The sequence below is a fragment of the Dipteris shenzhenensis genome, chromosome 31 (assembly GCF_047967505.1).
Source record: "Dipteris shenzhenensis isolate YYH24624 ecotype China chromosome 31, Dip_SZ_1.0, whole genome shotgun sequence".
Lineage (NCBI taxonomy): Eukaryota > Viridiplantae > Streptophyta > Polypodiopsida > Gleicheniales > Dipteridaceae > Dipteris > Dipteris shenzhenensis.
The window spans coordinates 24,443,298-24,462,848 of record NC_141626.1 but is presented as its reverse complement, the minus strand read 5'-3'; the positions used below and the strand labels follow the sequence as shown (position 1 = coordinate 24,462,848).

Genomic DNA, 19,551 nt, shown 5'->3' with positions numbered 1-19,551 from the left:
GTCAAGCTGAAAAAGACCACGTAACAAAGTGCCAGACAGTCTCAAGGCATAGTCATGCTCTCTATCATGGACTGCACACTTGTCATCTTAAAAAATGACATGAAATCCAGCTCTATTAAGAGTGGACACTGAAAGTAGATTTTTTGTGATACCAGGCACATACAAGACATCAGAAATTCTGAATGTTGAGCCATCAATGGCTGTAAGTTCAACTTCTCCTGTACCACGGACTGAATAGGAGGAGTTGTTGGCACATGTGACCTTTTTACCAACAGGTGGTGGATGCAAAGATGTGAAGAGACTTCTTGGAAGTGATATGCTTTGAGGCACCGCTGTCAAAATACCATGTATTATGTGTCTTATTGACACTGAAAGCTGATGCATCCTTGGAAGAATCATAACTGCATGTCAGAAAAGCATAAGTGTCATCATTACAAGTGGCTGTACTATCCCGAGCAGCCAACTGAGAGTCTGAAATGCAAGACAAGAAGGCATAGTCGTGCTCCACAAAGTTGGCTGTAGTTTGCTCATTGTCAGATGCATGAGGAGCTGAATCTGAGACAGCCATACCGGAGCTGTTTTTCTTTTCTTTTGCAAGCCTTTTCTTGCATTCTCCAATATAGTGACCTGGCTTTTTGCAGTAATGACATATTCCCTTCTTCTTGGGCTTACTTGCATCACCCTTAGCCTTTTGAGAAGGCTGTCCTGAACCACTGGAAGGTTGATTTGCTGAAGTCTTTGCCTGTTCCTTTACTTTAGGCTTGAATTTTGAGAGCATGGCATGTTCACCTGCTCGTGAAGCCATGTTTTTCCTGGTGTGCTCTTCCTGCAGCAGAAGTCCTATCAACTCGTGAAAAGTGAGGATTTGCACCCCCCCTCAACGACAAATTCAGCGAGGTATGAAAGCTGAGATAAGACTCAGGAAGAGAATTCAGAGTAGTGGTAATCATCTCTGAATCAGGAATGATCTCATCAATATTCAGCAACTGCTCTCGTAAATCCTGTAGCTTTGTGAGGTGCATTGACATGGAGTCACCCTCTTCCATATGTGTATGAGACAATTCTCTTTTCAAAAAAGACACCCTGGCATCATTCCGAGCTGCGTACATGCTCTCCAAAATATCCCATGCTGCCTTTGAGGTCTTACACGACCGGATATGTGGAATGATGAATCTTTTTACTGAAAGAGAAATACACGACAAAGCTCAAGCATCACGTGAATCCCATCTCTTCTGCTCTGGAGTGGTAGGTATAACTGCACTAATAACTTGTGCTGCAGCTGTACCCTGTGCACGACCTCTGCCTCCTCGTTGTTGGGGAGGGGTATTAGGTGCCACATTTGCTGGCCGGAACTCATCCTTACTTACATAGTCCCACAAATTACGAGAAATCAGAATAGTGCGTACCATAAAACTTCAGAGGGAGTAGTTGGTACCATCCAGCTTGTCCTCTTGTGAGAGACCACTGAAACCAAAATCATTCTGATTTTGCTGGGCCATGTCTGAGAAAGAAAATACAGCAAATGCAAATCTGAATTCCCTTGCTGGGAATGGAGTGCACAAATCCCAAAAAAACACAGCCAAACACTGGCTAAAAATGCAACTCAAATCTCTGTAATGTCTCTGTCAGAAATCTGCCAGAGCATGCAATCTCTCCCAAAACCTGCCAAAAGCGCTTCAACGCACTCACAGAAAGGCAGTGTGAACTGAAACCTGTCAAATTGCTCTCCCAACACAAAATCCCCAATTTGTGGCTTGAAATTGCAACCAAAAAAGGCAAATCTACTAAAAGCCCCAAATCTGCAATTTCTGAACAAAAGCCCCAAATTTCAGACTAGATCTGCAGATTTGTCTGCAAAAGCCCCAATTTCTTGGCCAATCCTTGCAATTTGCTTGCAATGTGTGCCAAAATTTTTACAAAAGCCCCAAAATTGTAATGTGTCTGCCAAAGCTCCAAATGTGTTCCCAAAAATACAGCCAAACAATGGTTGTATGCACAAGATCCTGACAAAAAAACTTTCTAATATCCTCCTGCAAAGCAAATCCTGCAAAAATGTGACTTTCCAACCCACCTTCAAACTGTACGGACTAACAGTACGGAACTGTCAATCCGGTTGTACGGCAGTTGTACGGATCTGTCAGTGATGTACGGTCGAAATCCGTACACCTGTAGGGACGAGCTAGTACGGACGGTCGACACGTGCATGTACAGACGAGCGGTGTACGAAACTGTACGGCGAAGATACCTATGGAACATATAGTACGACGCAGGTACGTACGGGGCTGCAAGCTGTATTAGGTTGATTCGACATGCAATGGTGAATGATCTTGTAATGTGAAGCAAGACCTTCTTTACGGCGACGAGCTGTACAGTCGTACGTGCTGTACCGCCGTACGGTGATGCAAGAGGTGCTGTTCGAAATCAGTGCAGGAGCTGGTACAGGCGTCGCAGGTACATTACGGACTGTACGGAATCAGTGCATGAGCTGGTACGGGCGTCGCAGGTACAGTACGGAATCAGTATGTACAGATCTGTACGGACGATACGGCGAGATGGCACGGGAGCTTGTAGGCTGGAGCTGGAGGACAAGGAGCAGGGAGCAGGATCAACCTGCTCTGATACCAAATGTGAGAATGGGAGAGAGAGCAAAGGTGAGAACAAGAAGCAGGAGAGAGAGAGAGCTGAAAACGTAGTTGCAATTAGATGAGAGTAAGATACAACTGAATGGAGTGATGGGTTTTGTCTAAGTGACAAAACCTTACACTTCACTAACCATAGTTAGTGAACTAACTGTGGTTGAAAAAACCTCTAAGTGAGGGAAAAGTGCCCCTAACCTACTTATTACATTACATTGGTCACTGCTAAATTATAGCAATAATTCTAACAATTTCTAGACGAAACCTTAGGCAAAAATTGGAAAATTTCTAAACGAAGCCTTCAAAATGCATTTCTAGAAACACTGCATGCAAGCTTTAGTTGGAATGATGAAGATCAAGAGGCCCATCTAGAATAAGAAAGCCTTGTTGATAGAGGTTAGATTATAAGGAACTTAGTGAACATGAAGAGGGCAACTAGGCAGCATTATCCTCAACATAATCCTCAACATAAGAAATTCTCACAGGCTTGTAGATGGACTCATCCACACTCTAGTGAACATAGTCATATTGTCTCTTAGGTTACACATGATTATCGAAGAGTGCAGAAGAAGAATCACCACATTCGTTTTACTCAAGGAGATCTTCTGCTAATCACATTTTTTTGCTAGTCATATCTGGATCCCTATCACCATCTCTGATGGCTTCTAGTATAGCTCTATCAGATTGCTGGCATTTGGGAACTTAGTCAAAGTGTCTGAGTTTTGCAAAGAGGAAATTAGCACTTATACTAAAACTCCATTTCTCGTCTTTTCAATTAAAAAAACGTTTTTTTGTCAATGACAGTAATTCTTGTGCTTGAATTGATTTCCTTTTGTTTTTTTAGAGCATGTTGTTGTTATAGTATACTCACTGCTGGAGTAAACATGATAGGTTTACCGCTTAGTCGATACTGCTGGAATAAGGCGGAGGGCAGCTGTGGCTTCTGGAGGTAGCAAGACAGAAGAATTGTCTGTAAACCGTGCGTTTCGTGCCATTCGTCGGTCAGATGTTGTTGCATTAGTAATTGATGCGATGGCCTGCATTACGGAACAGGTATTGTTGTGTGTTTGTTGTTCCTGTATTAGAAAGATAAGCTTGGAAAATTTAATGCAAGTATTGTTCTTCAGAGTTCCTTGATAAGTATAGATATTTCTTATTAAGACCTCTAGGTAGCACAAGGCTTTTTGTGCTAGATGTCATTATAATGCTTTGTTCTTTAGACTTTAGACTATTCCAACTGTTGTTTTTGGCTCTTGCTTTGATATTGAATTTGTCCCATAATGTTCGTCAAAATATGGGTTATGAGTAGGTCACCAAAGTCAAGTGAGTTGTTATTTTGTTTGGCCTCAAAAATCAAACGTGAAGGTTTCATACTGAGAAAAAAGATGATGTGAAGTGTAATTCAATGTTTACGAGATTCGAAGAAGGTGTTACCCTCCTTTGCAATCCCTTCGCTTTAAAATCTCACCTTCAAAGCATAGGAAAAGCTTGTTTTTTCAACATTCTGAAAAGTCTACGAAAACTGGTGTGCATAATCACATAGCTTTGTAAAATATGTTTTTTACCTCCATGGAATTTCACATAGAAGCTGTTGTAAAAATAGCGCCCGTTCTGTCTATATGATATTCCTGCACATCTAGGCAGGTGAGAAAAACAAACACGACTTTGAAATGAGCTCTGCATAAAATGCATTCTTGCATTATTGGTTGCAGGTTTTTCCATTGTGACAGTTTATTTCACTTTCAGCTGTGAAATCACACCTTTGGATGCAAATTGCACACACGTCAAGGTCTTTCTATGCACTTGTGACAGATCAAATTAAGCTTCTGAATGGCCAATTCAGGGTGCTTGCTTATGGGCTTAAGCAAGCACCCAGGTTGTGGTACACAGAGATAGGTGCCTTCTTCGAAAGGATTAACATTAAAAAGGCCTCTTCAGACCCTGCTACAAAATAATGACAGCTTCATACTCGTCATTCTCTACATGGATGATCTTATCATAACAGGAGATTAGACACTCTTAGAGCAGCTCAAAATAGCACTATCCAAAAGAGTTTGAAATGACAGATTTGGGGCAGCTGAATTACTTCTTGTACACAGAAGTATGGCAGCACACCAATTGCATTTTTGTAAGGAAACAAAGTATGTCAAAGGCTTGCCGGGAAAATTTCATGGGATCAAAATTTGACATTGATGCGGATGAGGCAGATGTGGATGCCACTTTGTGCATGCAGAGCTATCATAAAATGTCTGTAGAGATGATATATGTCCCTACATGCCATTTGTTGTATCTGAGATTGGCACCTATGGGCGTGGGGGTCTTTGCAAATGCTGAGCCTTGCCCTTTTGAGATTGTCTACCAAAGATACTAGCTCATCCATATGCAGTCTGGACACGGTGGGTGAGAGGGGACATTCATACTTTACCCCAATGGAACTAACTCACCTATTTTCACATCTGTTTTGTAGTATGGACTCAGCTACTACCGTCTTGTATAAGGCCATGGCTAACCAAGTGACATTATTTGGTGTCTGTAGTTGTGAGATGAGGTGAGCCTGTGGGACTGAATCAAAAGCCTTTTGCAAATTCCCAAGCTATCTTCTGTACGGAAGGTCTGAAATATATCATGAAAGGAAAGCCCTCCTAAAGATCTCATGGAAACTAAAACTAAAATAGAGAAGGCAAAAACACACTCCAAATGTTTGTGTGTGGCCAGTAAGGGGGATTCTTTCGGGTGTTATAGCCATGAGGGGTTTGAGTTATGTGGGGGCCTGGCTAGAGCTCTGCTGGGAATCGTAGTATCTTTGAAATAGGTCGAAGATCTTTTTCTGTTGCCTTTTGTTTTAGTGCATAGGACAAACCATGGGCATGGTGAGGTGCGTGGCATTGTGAGTGCAAATGAAGTGAGAGCTCACTCATTTCTTATAGGTGACTTTCTATATGCTAGTCCCTGCTATGCATGATGGAGTTTATGGTTTTCAATCCTACGAGTGAGTATCGTGAGATTGAAACTGCACTATGTTGTGTTTTTAGAGGATGAGTTTGGGAATGTTCCTGGATTCATCTAGGTATATGGTTTTGCCGTATTAGCGGACATGCAAATTTCACCTTGTGTCCAAGTTGTGGTTTGCTGGTATTGTGATAATTCTTTCTATCTTAAATGGTGCGTTGCCCTATTAGCTAGATCTAGATGCTCGTTTGGGAGAGACTAAAATGAAATCGTTCAGACTTCACAAGAAGTTGTAGCTTGAATGAAGAGATTTTGGACTAGTTTTTGATTAGCCTTCTCCTTTAGTGCTAGCCTTGGTCATGGCTGAGTTTTCCCTTCACCTCCGGAGTGCCGACATAAAGTGAGTACAAAGACTTTGTATAAAAGGATACTCAAGTATGTGTGGGTGTGTAGATTTGTACGTGTTAGAGCGTATTTTTATACTATGGTCTACACCAATTGTTGGGTGCTGATGACGTTAGTGGGGATGTCATAGTAGCTAGTCCGTGGTATGCATGATGGAGTTTATGGTTTTGAATCTTATGAGTGACTATCGTGAGATTGAAACTGCACTATGTTGTGTTTTTAGAGGATGAGTTTGGGAATGTTCTTGGATTTATCTAGATATATGCTTTTGCCGTATTAACGGACATGCGAATTTCACCTTGTGAAGTTTTCGTCCAAGTTGCGGCGTGTTGGTATTGTGATAATTCTTTCCATCTTAAATGGTGCGTTGTCCTATCAATTAAATTTAGATGTTCGTTTGGGAGAGACAAATGAAATTGTTCACAAGCAGTTGTAGCTTGAATGAAGAGATTTTGGACTACTTTTTGATTAGCCTTCTCCTTTAGTGCTAGCCTTCGTCATGGCTGAGTTTGCCCTTCACCTCCGGAGTGCCAACAGAAACTCAGTGCAAAGAATTTGTATAAAAGGATGCTCAAGTATGTGTGGGTGTGTGGATTTGTATGTGTGAGAGCATATTTTTATACTATGGTCTACACCCACTGTTGGGCGTTGATGACATAAGTGGGGATGTCATAGTAGCTAGTCCTTGCTATGCGTGATGGAGTTTATGGTTTTCAATCTTATGAGTGACTATCGTGAGATTGAAACTGCACTATGTTGTGTTGTTAGAGGACGAGTTTGGGAATGTTCCTGGATTCATCTAGGTATATGTGACTTTCTATAGCTTGGGGTCTGTGGAGGATAGGTTCGGGATCCCACGTCCTTTGCTGTCTCTACTCTGTGCAAAGAAAAATATTGGATCACCTACTGTGGGGTCTTTGCCCGCTGTGAGTCTTATGAGTGTGTATCTTTGTCTGGTGTTCTATGATACAAAGGGATTAACACAATGTGGGTGTGGGTATTCAATGCTTTGACTCATGTCTAGAAATCCTTGGTCAAACAAACATGATACTTGTTGTATCTATGCCATCTCACCTGCTCCTGTGTGTCCACCTCATGCATATTTCATAGGCTTTACATTGTAACTGCTTGGCCCAGAACCAGACTGCCTACTGTTGTACTCATGCCAGGCCTATTGATAAAAGAATGCTCTGTTCGCTCAAGTAATAATCATTCATTTGGTCAAAGCATACATCAGAAATCCTGCATCATATGTCCATCTTTGTACACTCTTTCCTAATGGCTAGGTTCAAGAGGTTTGACTTCTCATGAATCGATTGAAGTGTTCCTTGTGCTCTATAAAAATGTAGCAGGTCTGATCTTCTCAGGGGTTTAGTCTATGTTTCTTTCTTACAGGATTACAAGCTTGGTGAGATTATTGAAAAGGAAGGAAAGGGCTGTGTCATTGTAATAAATAAGTGGGACACCATTCCAGAGAAGAATAATAAGACAGTAGTTTACTACGAGCAAGATGTCCGTGAGAAGCTGCGCGTACTTGATTGGGCTCCAATTGTTTATACATCGACAACAACTGGGCAGAGAGTCGGGAGGTAAATGGTTTATCTGATTTGGGGTTGTTTGAGTTTCAGTTCTCTTTTTTTGGAGAGAATAGGGCACACTTCTTTGCTCTATGCCAAATAAGGGTTTTGATATTTTTTGCTACAAATTTTGTTTTGGTATGCTAATTTCACTGATACATCAAATAGGATATTAGAGGCAGCCATTGAGGTGGATAAAGAAAGATGCAGAAGGTTGAGTACTGCTACCTTGAATCAAGTGGTGCAGGAGGCCCTGACGCTTAATCCACCCCCAAGGACCAGAGGTGGCAAGAAAGGTCGTGTGTACTACTGCACCCAGGTTTGTCATGAATCTCCTTGAAATAATTATTTGTTGGGGTTGCAAGACATACACTGTAATGTGATCAGAGTGTCAAATGATTATTACTTAAGTACTTCTCTTGAAGCCTCCCTGGCTTTTATTTAGAAAATGCGTAGTATTTAGGCATTTCATATTAGATATCAGAAAGCAAGGGGTGTAGTGTTTAAAGAATATCATGGTATCTGTTGTGCTGAGTCGATGGGTGAATCCTGAAAAAATGTGACTGCACCCAATGGGGAAAATTTTTTGAGCCTTTGGAGACAGAGTGGTGTTCCTTAGGCAAATTTCACAGTATGAGAAAAGAGAACAGACTTCAGATATATATTCTTCCCGTGGGCACTAATATCAGAGCAGAAAGAAGTAAAGTCGAGGGACCTAGGACCCATGTAAGTTACGTAGCCTTAGATTGCCTGGAGTGGAACTGGCTCCTCAAACCTAACAGGATTACTGTTCAAATGAATGGATGCATATGTTTGCTTCTTTTACGCTGCACCTTGCATATTAAAATTTAAAACAGAGGTGCTGGGTGTTTATACCATAATGATTTCTCATGAAGTTCTGATTTTTGAGGGGAAGGGGCATTCTTCAGTTAATGGACGAGTGAATTGAGTAAAGAAAGAGGAAATTCAATCTGGAGAAAGCCCTTTGGCACGTTGATTGGATGCAGGAATCGAATAATATGGAGAGGTAGGAGTTGTGTTCCCTCAACGCCTAAGGAAGGTTGCTTGGTCGCTATCATCGACAAATAACTGATGAAGGAACTCTTTTCCTTCAGCCTGCCAACCCAATGGAAAGAGCTCTTCATTTGGTTGACTCCCTTTAGTTATTAGTACTTGAATGGTTGGAACTGTGTTTTCATCGGAGAAAGCGTTTTCTGAATGGGCGTTTGCAGAACCCCTTGGGGGCAGGGTCCCCACCCCAACCCCCCAAGTCCCTCATTCTATGAACCATGAGCCACTGAGATCACAACCGGCTGATCATTGCATTAATGATAACAATTCAATCTATCCCCTATTTCTTATTGGATTTGTCCACGTCAATAGAAATCATGTTTGCATCATTCAGAGATAATTATATAATAGGAGGCCCGAATTGATGAAGAAAAACTTGATGAGCCCACTTATCTTTCATTTTGCTTTCTTGGCAACATGTTTTTCGAGGGTCCACTAAAGAAACAACATGATTTGCAAAACTTTTTGCATTGGAAATTTTGTATAAAGATAACAAACCCATGTGAAATGACAACAACAAAGGTTGGTGCCGTACTTGGTGTGTGTGGACTGCTTCCCTTGGTGTTGATAGCTCAAGATCGAGGGAGTAAGTAATGTTGTTGTTGTTGCTTGGCTCAAGGTACGCCTAAGTGCGTGTGCTTGGTACGAAGTCTCTTCCTTTTGTACTTGATTGGGCACGAGTTTTTGGGACCAACAACCAAACTTGGAATACAGTACCAACAATCAGACTTTCAGACTTGGAATACAATACCAAAAATCAAACTTGGAATATAGTACCAACAACCAGACTTTCATACTTGATGGAGATCCGATTGAAATTAGGGAAATCGCATTAATTTGCGAGCAAGCTACCGCTAAACAAGAATAGGCATCTCATGATGATGCAGGAAAATAAAACAATAAGGTTTCAACAATTGTTAAACAACAATGGGCATGTCATGATAGTGTAATATTCTATTGACGGTTTTGCAATACAGTGCTTGCAATTTCATAGCTCTAGCTTTTTGCTTTAGCAATATCTCCTTGATGTTATTTTCAACCTTAGTTCCTAGCCCTCCTACCATTGTCTTTCCCCTGCCAAATTGACCCCCTTACTATATTGGGAGTGCTGACAAAGGATTAGATAACGCTGTCATGGTTGAACACTAGTTTATGTTGGAATGGAATGTGAGAGAATGGAGCTGAAGCAAGCTAGAAGGAAACTGCAGCAGCAACGATGAACTACAAAGCTAGGATAGTCATTGAGACAAAACCCTAGAATGAACCCTAACTGGGGTCATAAGTTGTATGTGATTAACTCACCCACAAACTCAACCTCTAACGGAGGTTAGGGGTAAAATACCTTAATAAGAGGAAAAGTGCCCCTAGCCCTTTATTACATAACATTGGCCATTGCTGTAGGAAATATAAATATTTTTAACACCCCACTGCAATGATTATTTCACAATGTACAAGGTAAACATAAATCACCAAACGGATATAAGTTTAAACCTTTGCAACAAGCCTCAAACTTTGGACGAGGTAATGATTTGGTGAAGAGATCTGCCACATTCTGTTGCATAGGATGTGCATAGTTTCCGAGCAAAAATCTACGAGCAAAAGTCTGAGCGATAATTTTTGACACCAACCATGCTAGTATATTTCTCAAAGGAATATAAAATTCTTTCTTAATTTCTCATTTATGGAACCATATAGTAACTTATTTATCATTATAACCCTCATTGTAGAGAACATCATCTATATATGAACAAATAGTGAACATTTTTGGAAACTCCTATAAATCCTTCTCTACCATACTCTGATTATGTTAATTCAATTGATTTAAAAGAGTTTCCCTTAGCTTTAGCAATCCCATATTTAAAGTATTGAGAAGTTCTCATGTAACAATGTATACCATATTCCTTGGATGAGTAGAAAAAAGATATTGAAAACCTCATACTTGAAGCCATTATAATTGATCATAAATTAGTCTCTAATACATTATCAAATATGGGAAGGCAAGGGAGGGATTTTCAAAATATTCCCAATTCTCCAAACCTAAGTACTTTTAAGGACACGTGGTCCCTACTGAACTCCTTCCTACCATAATATGAATTAAGGAGAAGTTGTAACTCTCATATACACATTGAAATTTCCAATTTATTTCTTCTATACCTACAAAAATTTTAATTTTAATCCTACCATTGCATAGATCGTGAAAATTTGAACATTTTTCCTTTTTATAGCTCCTCAATTTGAGCTAAGGAGCAAAAGGTATGACCCCTTCTTTGTAGGCTCTCCAAAGGGTATTTTGCCGGCGGAATAGGGTTGGGGCAAGCTCTTCAAACCATATTCCTTTGGCAGAGTACACTTAGAGGGTCTATTAAAAAGGTGTTATATATTTTTCTTAGCTCATCCTGAGGAACTGTAAAGAGGATATTTGCTCAAAATTTCATGATCCAACCAATGGTGAAAGGAAAAGAATGGATATTTGAAAGTCATAAAATAAGTCACCACTTGGACATTATATATGTATATTATATAAAGGTATATTTATATCTATCTCTATTCATCAATATCTCATATTTACTAACATAATCCTTGAAATTTTTTTTTTTTCACGAAAAAGACTTCTATTAAGTAAGAACAAAAACCCGCGAGAGCAAGCTCAAAGCGGAATACATCATGAAATCATGAGGATAAATAAAACCCCTCAGAGTGAGGTGGAAAAAAGCCAAGGCTGAGGCTGAAAGTGCCATCTCAACCCTGTAGTAGTTTCAGAGAAGAAAGGAGAATCCTTCCATTCCCTGAAGAAAGAAGCCCTCCTAGCTGAGGCTGCACGGGAGTCCCCCTGCATACCCGTCCATACGGCCATCAGAGTGTGTACGATGTCTGTCCAGATACTAGCCAATGTGTGCGAGGGATGAACCTGCGTACCCTCCATAGCCTCTGTGCATCTGGCTCTCCAGATATGCCAGGCTGCTATGCTCGCTAGAATCTCCCAAGAAGTATCCACAGAGGCATGTACAGCTGTAAAAGGATGGTGTCGTATCACATCCAACGAACAGAACTCAATCCGATGACGTCGAACCGAAATGGCCCGAGAGGAGTCAACTCCCTCATAGAAAACCTGAGGTCCTGTAAGAGAAAGCCAAGCCACCGAGCCCCAAGTCATAAAAAGTGGGGAATGGGCAAAGTGACTGAAAATCCTGGCTATCCCCATCCAAATCAATCTCGCCTGTCTGCAATCCCATAAGCAATGTTGAATAGACTCCGAAGCAGAAAGGCAACGAGGGCAAGTAGGGTCGGCTCCGAATCTGGATCTCCAAAGGTTCACTGCAATCCCTCCATGGATAGAAAGCCAGAAGAAGATAGTGATCTTTCTATTCCTGTGGGATTTTCAGAGCCTCCTCCAGAAGTACCTCTGCTGATCCGCAGTAATACCAAAAGTCTCCCAATGAGGAACTCTGGAGGGTCTCCAACCTCTACTACTGAGCTGAAATCTCCTGGCATTACTGACCGTGTAACGAAAGAAGGGGATGCTCCTCTCTCGATGCCCTGCGTCAATCCACTCCCACTCTCTGGGGTCCCACTGTAAATACCTGATGGGAACTCCCCCATAGAGCCAGAGCCTCCAAGACCCGGTGGAGAGTAGCCGGGGGTTAGGGTCTAAGAACCACTCTGAATCTGATCCCTGCATCAAAAGACCTACAACCCTGATAGGCTGAAAAGCAGACTCAAGCAAGATGTCCTCTGTGGACCTGAGCAATCTGCCACCATCCTGGACACTAAAAACCAAAGCATCCTCCTGTTCATCTCGGAAAGCTAAGACCTGAAGCGGAACCCCGCCTCTCGAGAAAGTACCTGCCCAAGTGGAGGAAGTGAGTGGCATATCATCTGTGTCTATCCAAACCTCTGGAAGGGCTGCCTCAATCTGCAAGATCCTCCCTGCACTCCCTCTGAGATGTCCTGTCAACCTTGATTTGGTTTCCTCTGGAAGCCTACGGAAAGCTTTCCAAGATCCCAAAGAAGCAGCAGGTCCCCTCTCCCACCTGGCCCACTGCATGTAGAGTGAGGCACCCAGTGGCCTGTCAAGATCATCTAAAATACTGTCGTTCCACATGATGGGTTGCCTATCAATCTCTTCCCGGGAGGAGGGAGGAATCCTCCGAAGAGTGCTTCTGAAACTGGCCCAAGCTTTCAGAATGGCAACCATGAGAGGGGACGAAGGTGACCTGAGGTGCTGTGGTGAAGATCCATCTAACACTGCTCATCCAGTCTCCTCCTGAGGAAGGTGTGCACCTTTGTATGCTGCTGATAAGAAAGTCTTCACCGGTTCCTGTCCTGGCATAAGTCCTCGCACCACCATCTTGCAAAGTAAAGCTCTGCACTGTAAATCTGGATCAATAATATTGAGACCCCCATCCTGTGTAGGGAGGATGAGGGTCTCCCAAGCCACCCTGGCTAAGGCATTTGTTGTGCCATCAAGCCCACTCCAGAGAAAGTTCCTGATTGGTCTTCTGAGCTGAATGATATAGTCCCTAGAACGGCACCAACATGAACATACAAACCAGGCTGTGGCCAAGAGGACCTGGTTGACCACCACAACTCTAGAGGCAAGATCCAGCTTGGCTGAGCTCCAAAAGAGAAGCTTCCTTCTGATGCTCTCCAACACGGGAGCAAACTGCTGCGTGGTAGAAATACCCAAGCCGACCTGGCAGCCCAAATACCTGATAGGCACACCCCTCTGAACCCAAGTGAACCCTATGTCAAGCCCCCAAACTGGAGTGTCCTCATCACTGATCCAAAAGCCATTGGATTTATGCCAATTTATCTGCGCCCCTATCGCCAAGCAAAATAAATCCAATGCTGTCCTGAAAGAAGTGAGCGTTTGTGGAGAGGCATCCAAATAAATTGCTGTGTCATCAGCCAACTCACTTTCAAGTAGCTCCTCTTCTCTTCTGATGGGAAGTCTCAGCCCAAAGATGTCAGCTTGAGATCTAACATAGATACTCATAGCTTCGGCCACGAACAAAAAAAGGAAAGGAGCAAGGGGGCATCCCTGACGGACTGATCTCGAAATCTGAAATCTCTCACCCCTTACCCCACCAATAAGTACCTGGCTATGGTCTGATCTGTACAAAGAGGAAACACCTCTGATCCAAACATCAGTGAATCCAAAGCGTAGAAGGGTGCCCTCCAAAAAACCCCAATCTACTCTGTCATAAGCTTTTTCAAAATCCAATAGTAGAATGGCAAGATTCTGGCCACTCTGCATGGCCCACTCTGAAGCTTCATAGAAAGAAAAAAAGTTATCAAAGATACTTCTGCCATGCACAAATCCCGTCTGAGTGTCATGAATAAGATCAGGGAGAAGTGGCTGCAATCGGAGGCTGGTAGCCTTGGCCAGAATCTTGTAACAAGTCCCCAGAAGTGTGATAGGCCTCCACTGGGACACTAAATTTCTGCTACCTCCTTTTGGGATAAGGTGGATGAGACCCTCTGTAAGCGACCCATGCATCTCGCCAGAGTCCCAAATGGCCTGCATGGCTGAAGTAATATAGTCTCCAATCATATCCCAAAATGCAATGAAAAAAGACGGGGTGAGGCCATCTGAACCTGGGCACTTGTCCTTGTGAAGGGCTGAAAGTGCAGTCCTGAACTCTATGTTGGTGAAAGGTGCGTTGAGTAGAACATGCATATCCGGATTCACCAACACAGGGATACTCTGCCAAATAGCCTGTCTAGCATCCTCTCTATCGTGTGTCTCAGGATCAGCAGTAAGGAGGGTGGCATAGAAATCTGAAGCTATGCGTAAGACGTCATCAGGCTCTGTCTGTAAAACCCCATGTGAGTCAATAAGCTGGGATACACTCTCTCTACTATGTCTAGGGCCAAGAGTAGAGAAAAAGTGTTTATTGACTCTACCACCCATCTGAATCCAGAAGGACTCCTGTGCATGAAAGACATACTCTGCTCTCTGATCAAGCAATAGCTGCAGATGAGCCCTTGCTGCAGCAAGGCACTCCTGAATCCAAGCATCTGAAGGCCGTTTCTGCTCTTCCCTCTGCAAAGCTGCCAACTGCTGGCGAACCCCAATCTCACGTCTGAGAATATCTCGTCTCCTGGTACAAGCAACTGAGCAGTAGAAGTCGCTAATACCAGAAAGGGCAGCGGCTACATGTGATGGATGTGGCTGCCCACCCTGGACATGAGCAAACCATATCTGCAGGGCTGCCTCTGTAAGGTCCTCCTCTGTGTAAAAGGCATCTGGAATCCTGATGCTGGTAGACCGGCCTCTCAAGTGAGGCTTTGAGATAGCCAGCACAACAGGGAAGTGGTCTGAAGTGGAAACCCCCGCAGCAATGCATACCGATCCACCTCTGTCTAGTGCTCAGTCATCTACATAGAATCTGTCAATTCGTGCATGAATAGGCATCTGTTGCCTCCTGTTCGACCAAGAGAACAGGAGGGACTGTGGCTGAATAAGAAAGGCATCATCACACCAAGTATCTTTGCCACAGAAATGGAAAAGGAAGGCATCCCAAGCTGCTCTCTCCAAAGAGTGAAGTCCGCCTTCTCTACCCCCTTTTTTGTCTGACGGTAACTCGACCATGTTAAAGTCACCTCCAATCACCCATGAATCCACAATGGGGGCCCAGGAGAGCAAAGTCTTCCACATAAGGACACGTTCCCCTCTAATGTTGGAGGCATATAGGTTAAGGAAGCCAACCTTACGCCCTCCAATCAAAAGAATAATCCACTAAGCTCTACAGGGGATAATGACTCTGTGCCCAACAACTAAGGGGAGAACCGACTGCGAAACTGAAATAGAAGTGCCCCCCGTGGTGCCCAAGGCAGGCGACCAAAAAGTATGGCCGGAAAGCAACTTGCATGACTTGGTACAATCTCTAGAATCCAGCTTGTGCTCTTGAATAAATAATATATCAATGGAACCCCCAGTAACACCTAGATGAAGCTGATCCCGGATCAGCTGTCTACGGCGGCGATGTGGGACGCCACCTAGGCCCTGTATGTTCCAACTGATAATCCTCATCGACGGGAGGATGTAGAGTGGAACACCTTACCCGACCTAGTGGCGGAAACAAACCTCTCAACAGGGGAAGACCTCCTGCTCGAGGGGGGAGGGATGGAATCAAGTGGTGGAAAATCAACAGGGGAAAGAATCCTGGCACCTGAAGAAGAAGCCCTGTCAATAGGAAACCCAACCAGTGGCTCCCCAAAAGTAGCGGGCACAAACTCCTTCTCTGGGAAATCTGAACTCTCTGCCAAGGCTGAAAACGAGTTCCTGTGGAGCAAGCCAGACACCGGAGTGCGAAGGATCCCTTGTGAGGGAAGAGGATCAATAGTGTAAGCTATCCCCTTCCCCCTATCCAAGGGAGGAAGTGAGGAATGCTCTCTATGCTGTGTCTGCCCAGCCGCGGAGATCTCTCCTGCCTCAAGAAGAGCATCTGGCACTGCTGGATCTAAGGAAGAATCTGCAACTGGGGAGGAGGTCGAAGCTTCAGCGTCTCGGACTGTGCATGGTGAGACAGGAGGGACAGCTCGAGGTGAAGCAGAGTCCACTAAGGTACCCTCGTGAACTGAAGGAGGGACCTGCACACGTACTGGAACCCACTGTAGAGCGTCGCGTGTACCTGAGGGAGGTGGGGGTCGAGGAGCAGGTGAAGGACCTGTACCACCCCCCTGTCGAGGCCGAGGGGTAGGTGCTGGACCTGTACCACCACCTAACTGAGGAGGACCGCCATGCGAAGGTCGAGGAGCAGGAGCTGGACCTGTACCACCCCTCTGTCGAGGTCGAGGAGCAAGTGCTGGGTCTAAACCACCCCCCTGTCCCCCCTGTCGATGCCCTGGGGCGGTAGCTGTACCAGAGGGCTTCTTGGGCCTTTTCTTCTTCCTGGGGCAATCCCTGGCAAAGTGTCCAGAGGTCCTGCAAATCTTGCACTGGTCCTGCCTGCCTGAAATCTCTACTCTCTGGCGAAAAAAGTGTTGGGGTAAAGGCACATTGCCACCCCTTTATTAAAGATATGACACCTATGACTGTCTTAAGAGAGTCATAGGGTAAAAACCTAATCCTAATAAAACTTAAGAGTTTGTGGTGTGGCTCATCACTTCACACCCGCATCTTGAGTGTCACTCCTCTCTCTCTCTCTCTCTCTCTCTCTCCCCGTTGTTCTTCTCCCTCTTTCCTTCCCCTTCAACTGGTATCAGAGCCAGCCTCTCTTCCCCCTCTACCCCTGCCTACCATATCCTCTACCCCCCTCGGGACTTGTGCCCTTGGCATAGCGCAAGCAGATAGGGCTGCAGCGCGGGACAGCAACGCGGGGCGACGAGGGGCAGCGCAGGCAGCAGCGCAGGCACGTGTGGGTGCAGGCAGCGCGCGGGCAGCAGCTGGGCATCGAGCCGATTCGCGCCGTATAGTTGTGTACGGACGTACGGCCGTCCGTACAGCCGTACGGACACCGTACTGTCGACCGTACCGTACGGACCGCCGTACGGACTGCGACAGGGAGGTGCTTTTTCGATTGGGAGCAGCGTCAGGAACTTCTTCGTCAAGGATCTGCGTCAAGGAAGGTTTTTTTTTTTCGAAATTTTTTTTTTCTTTCTCGTACCCTGCACAAGTACACAGGTACAGCAGGTACAGTGCTGCCAGTACAAAGGTACAAAAGTACAGCAGGTACATCAGTTTTTCCTTTGGGGGAAAAAGAAAAGGAGAGAGAGCACTCTGCTCTTCATTCAGGATCATTTTCAGTTCTCAAAACTGTGTTTTGAAAGTACAGCAAGTACCTTCGTGTCCCTCGTGCTTGAGGTGAATAGTACCACAGTGTGTGGTTGATTGCACAGTTATCTTGTTTCGGGAAGGTAATGCCTTGATTTTGCAGAGGACTTTTATGCTTTTGCTGAGTGCAAATCTCAGCTTTTGGGTGACATTTTCAAAGGGCTTTTGCCTGGAAGTCTATGCAGTGTATGCCTTGAGGCAGTGAGGAGCCAGGGAGCCCACATTGGTCTTGTTTCCGCAGTGTATTCAGTGACATTTCTTGCAGGTCACATTTTGTGTACGACACCTTGGAAAATCTCAGTTGAGCCACGCTTGGCCAGGGCGCATCGAGTTTACTCGGTCCCTAACTGTCCATCGTTGACAGTGCTCAAAAGATTCTCTCTTCAGTGTCTGTACGTTGGGATCTGTGTTGTTATTGTGTACACAGGGCTGTTTATGCATTGCATTGTCAGGTGAAAGTGCCAGGAGAGCGCTATTTTTTTTTTGGTATGCTACCTCAGTTTTGAGGTGTTTTTCACTTGGTACAGGTGTCAAATCAAGGGGCTTTTGCCCAGATTTTGCTTGAGAGCACTTGGGTTACTGTCAGAGATCTTCAGATGCCTTTTATCCCCTTGGCAGAAGGGTGATTGCTTGGGATTTATCCCATTTTCTGTTGCAGGTTTGTGACAGGCTGAAGTGTTTGGAGCCTTTTTTTTTTCAGTGAACAAAACAGTGTATGCCAAGTGGTTTATGCATATTAAATCAGTGCAATACCTCATCTGAGGTGGGAGAAGTGATCAGGACAGCAGTGTTTACAGTAGTGTTTTGTGCTTTGTCAGCTGATGATGCACTGTTAAAGCGCTTGTGGAACAGCTGCAGCATTCTGAAGTTATTGTTTTATGCCTATTTGAGCACGGTACAGTGTGTCAGAAGGTATAGTGACTGGAGGGAAATTTACTGTTTTGCTGCAGATTCTTTTGACAGTAAAAAACAGCACTATTGTGAGTGCTTCTGGCTCTTGATAGAGCAGGTTTTTTGCTGAGAAATCAGAACTTTATTCAGTCATTTTTTTTTGACTTACAGGGAGTCAGGAACTTTCCTTATGTGATATGGCATCAGGGGGAAGTGATTCTTCAATTCTGAACATAAAGAAATTGGAAGGAGCACACAATTATGCATTATGGGCAGAACAATGTTTGAATGTACTTCTGCTAAAGAAGATTTCTAAGCCCATAAGGGTGAAGGGTGTCAAGCCATCTGACATGGCAGATGATGAATGGGAAGAGCTTGATTTGTCTGCAAGGGCAGCTATCATGCTTACTATTTCTGATACTCTTGTGTTCAATGTTCAGGCTGAAAAGACCTCTTATGGCCTATGGCAGAGGCTAGCAGAGTTGTATGCCCAAAAGAGTTCAGCCAGTAAGGTTTATTGGTTGAAGAAGCTGGTTGATCTTCGCATGAAGGAAAGTACAACTATGACCTCACACTTGAGTGAGTTCAATGCCATCTTTACACAGCTGATTGCACAGGGTTTGAATCTTGATGAGGAGTTCAAGGCTACCTTCTTGTTGTGTACCCTCCCTGAGAGTTGGGACACTTTCAAGACCACCCTGTCAAATTCAAATGTCATTCTTATGTATGCTGATGTGGAGAGCTCTCTCCTTATGGAGGAGATGAGCAGTATCTTCTTAAACAATGTGTATCATAATTGAATTTCACATAAGAAGCTACTAAATGCTATTCATCCTAAAGCATGGCAAGTGACTTCTACATAAATAATAGTAGAATTTGTACTTCATATTTCCATGCATCATCAAGTTTAGGGTTAAGGATGCTAAGAGGCTAAGCTCCCTAAGAACAACAAAAAAACTATGATAATTTCCATCAAAGAGCGTAAAATCAAATAAGAAAAAAAGATTTTCACATACCATTCCCATTTTATCCTTATGCATAGCAGGACTCAGCAGAAGGGGACATCTGCTAGTAAGTCCAAATCCCGCAGTCAGTCCCGTGGCAAAAAGGACATTGAATGCTTTTATTGTGGCAAGAAGGGACATGTGAAGTCTAAGTGCTTCAAGTTCATATGGGATCAGAAAGCCAAGAAGGCTGAAACAAAGGATGCAGGCAGTGGAAGCAAAGGCAAAGGCAAGGCCAA

General features: G+C 43.9%; 1 protein-coding gene across 1 annotated transcript in view; it reads left to right on the top strand.

Annotated features, from left to right (window-relative positions):
• Window positions 1-19,551, top strand: part of EMB2738 (GTP-binding family protein) — a 149,412-nt gene that overhangs the window by 121,449 nt on the left and 8,412 nt on the right. The window contains exons 7-9 of the mRNA XM_087370197.1: window positions 3,528-3,689; window positions 7,386-7,579; window positions 7,736-7,886. Of these exons, the coding sequence (XP_087226323.1) occupies window positions 3,528-3,689; window positions 7,386-7,579; window positions 7,736-7,886 (507 nt within the window). The remainder of the gene's footprint in view (window positions 1-3,527; window positions 3,690-7,385; window positions 7,580-7,735; window positions 7,887-19,551) is intronic.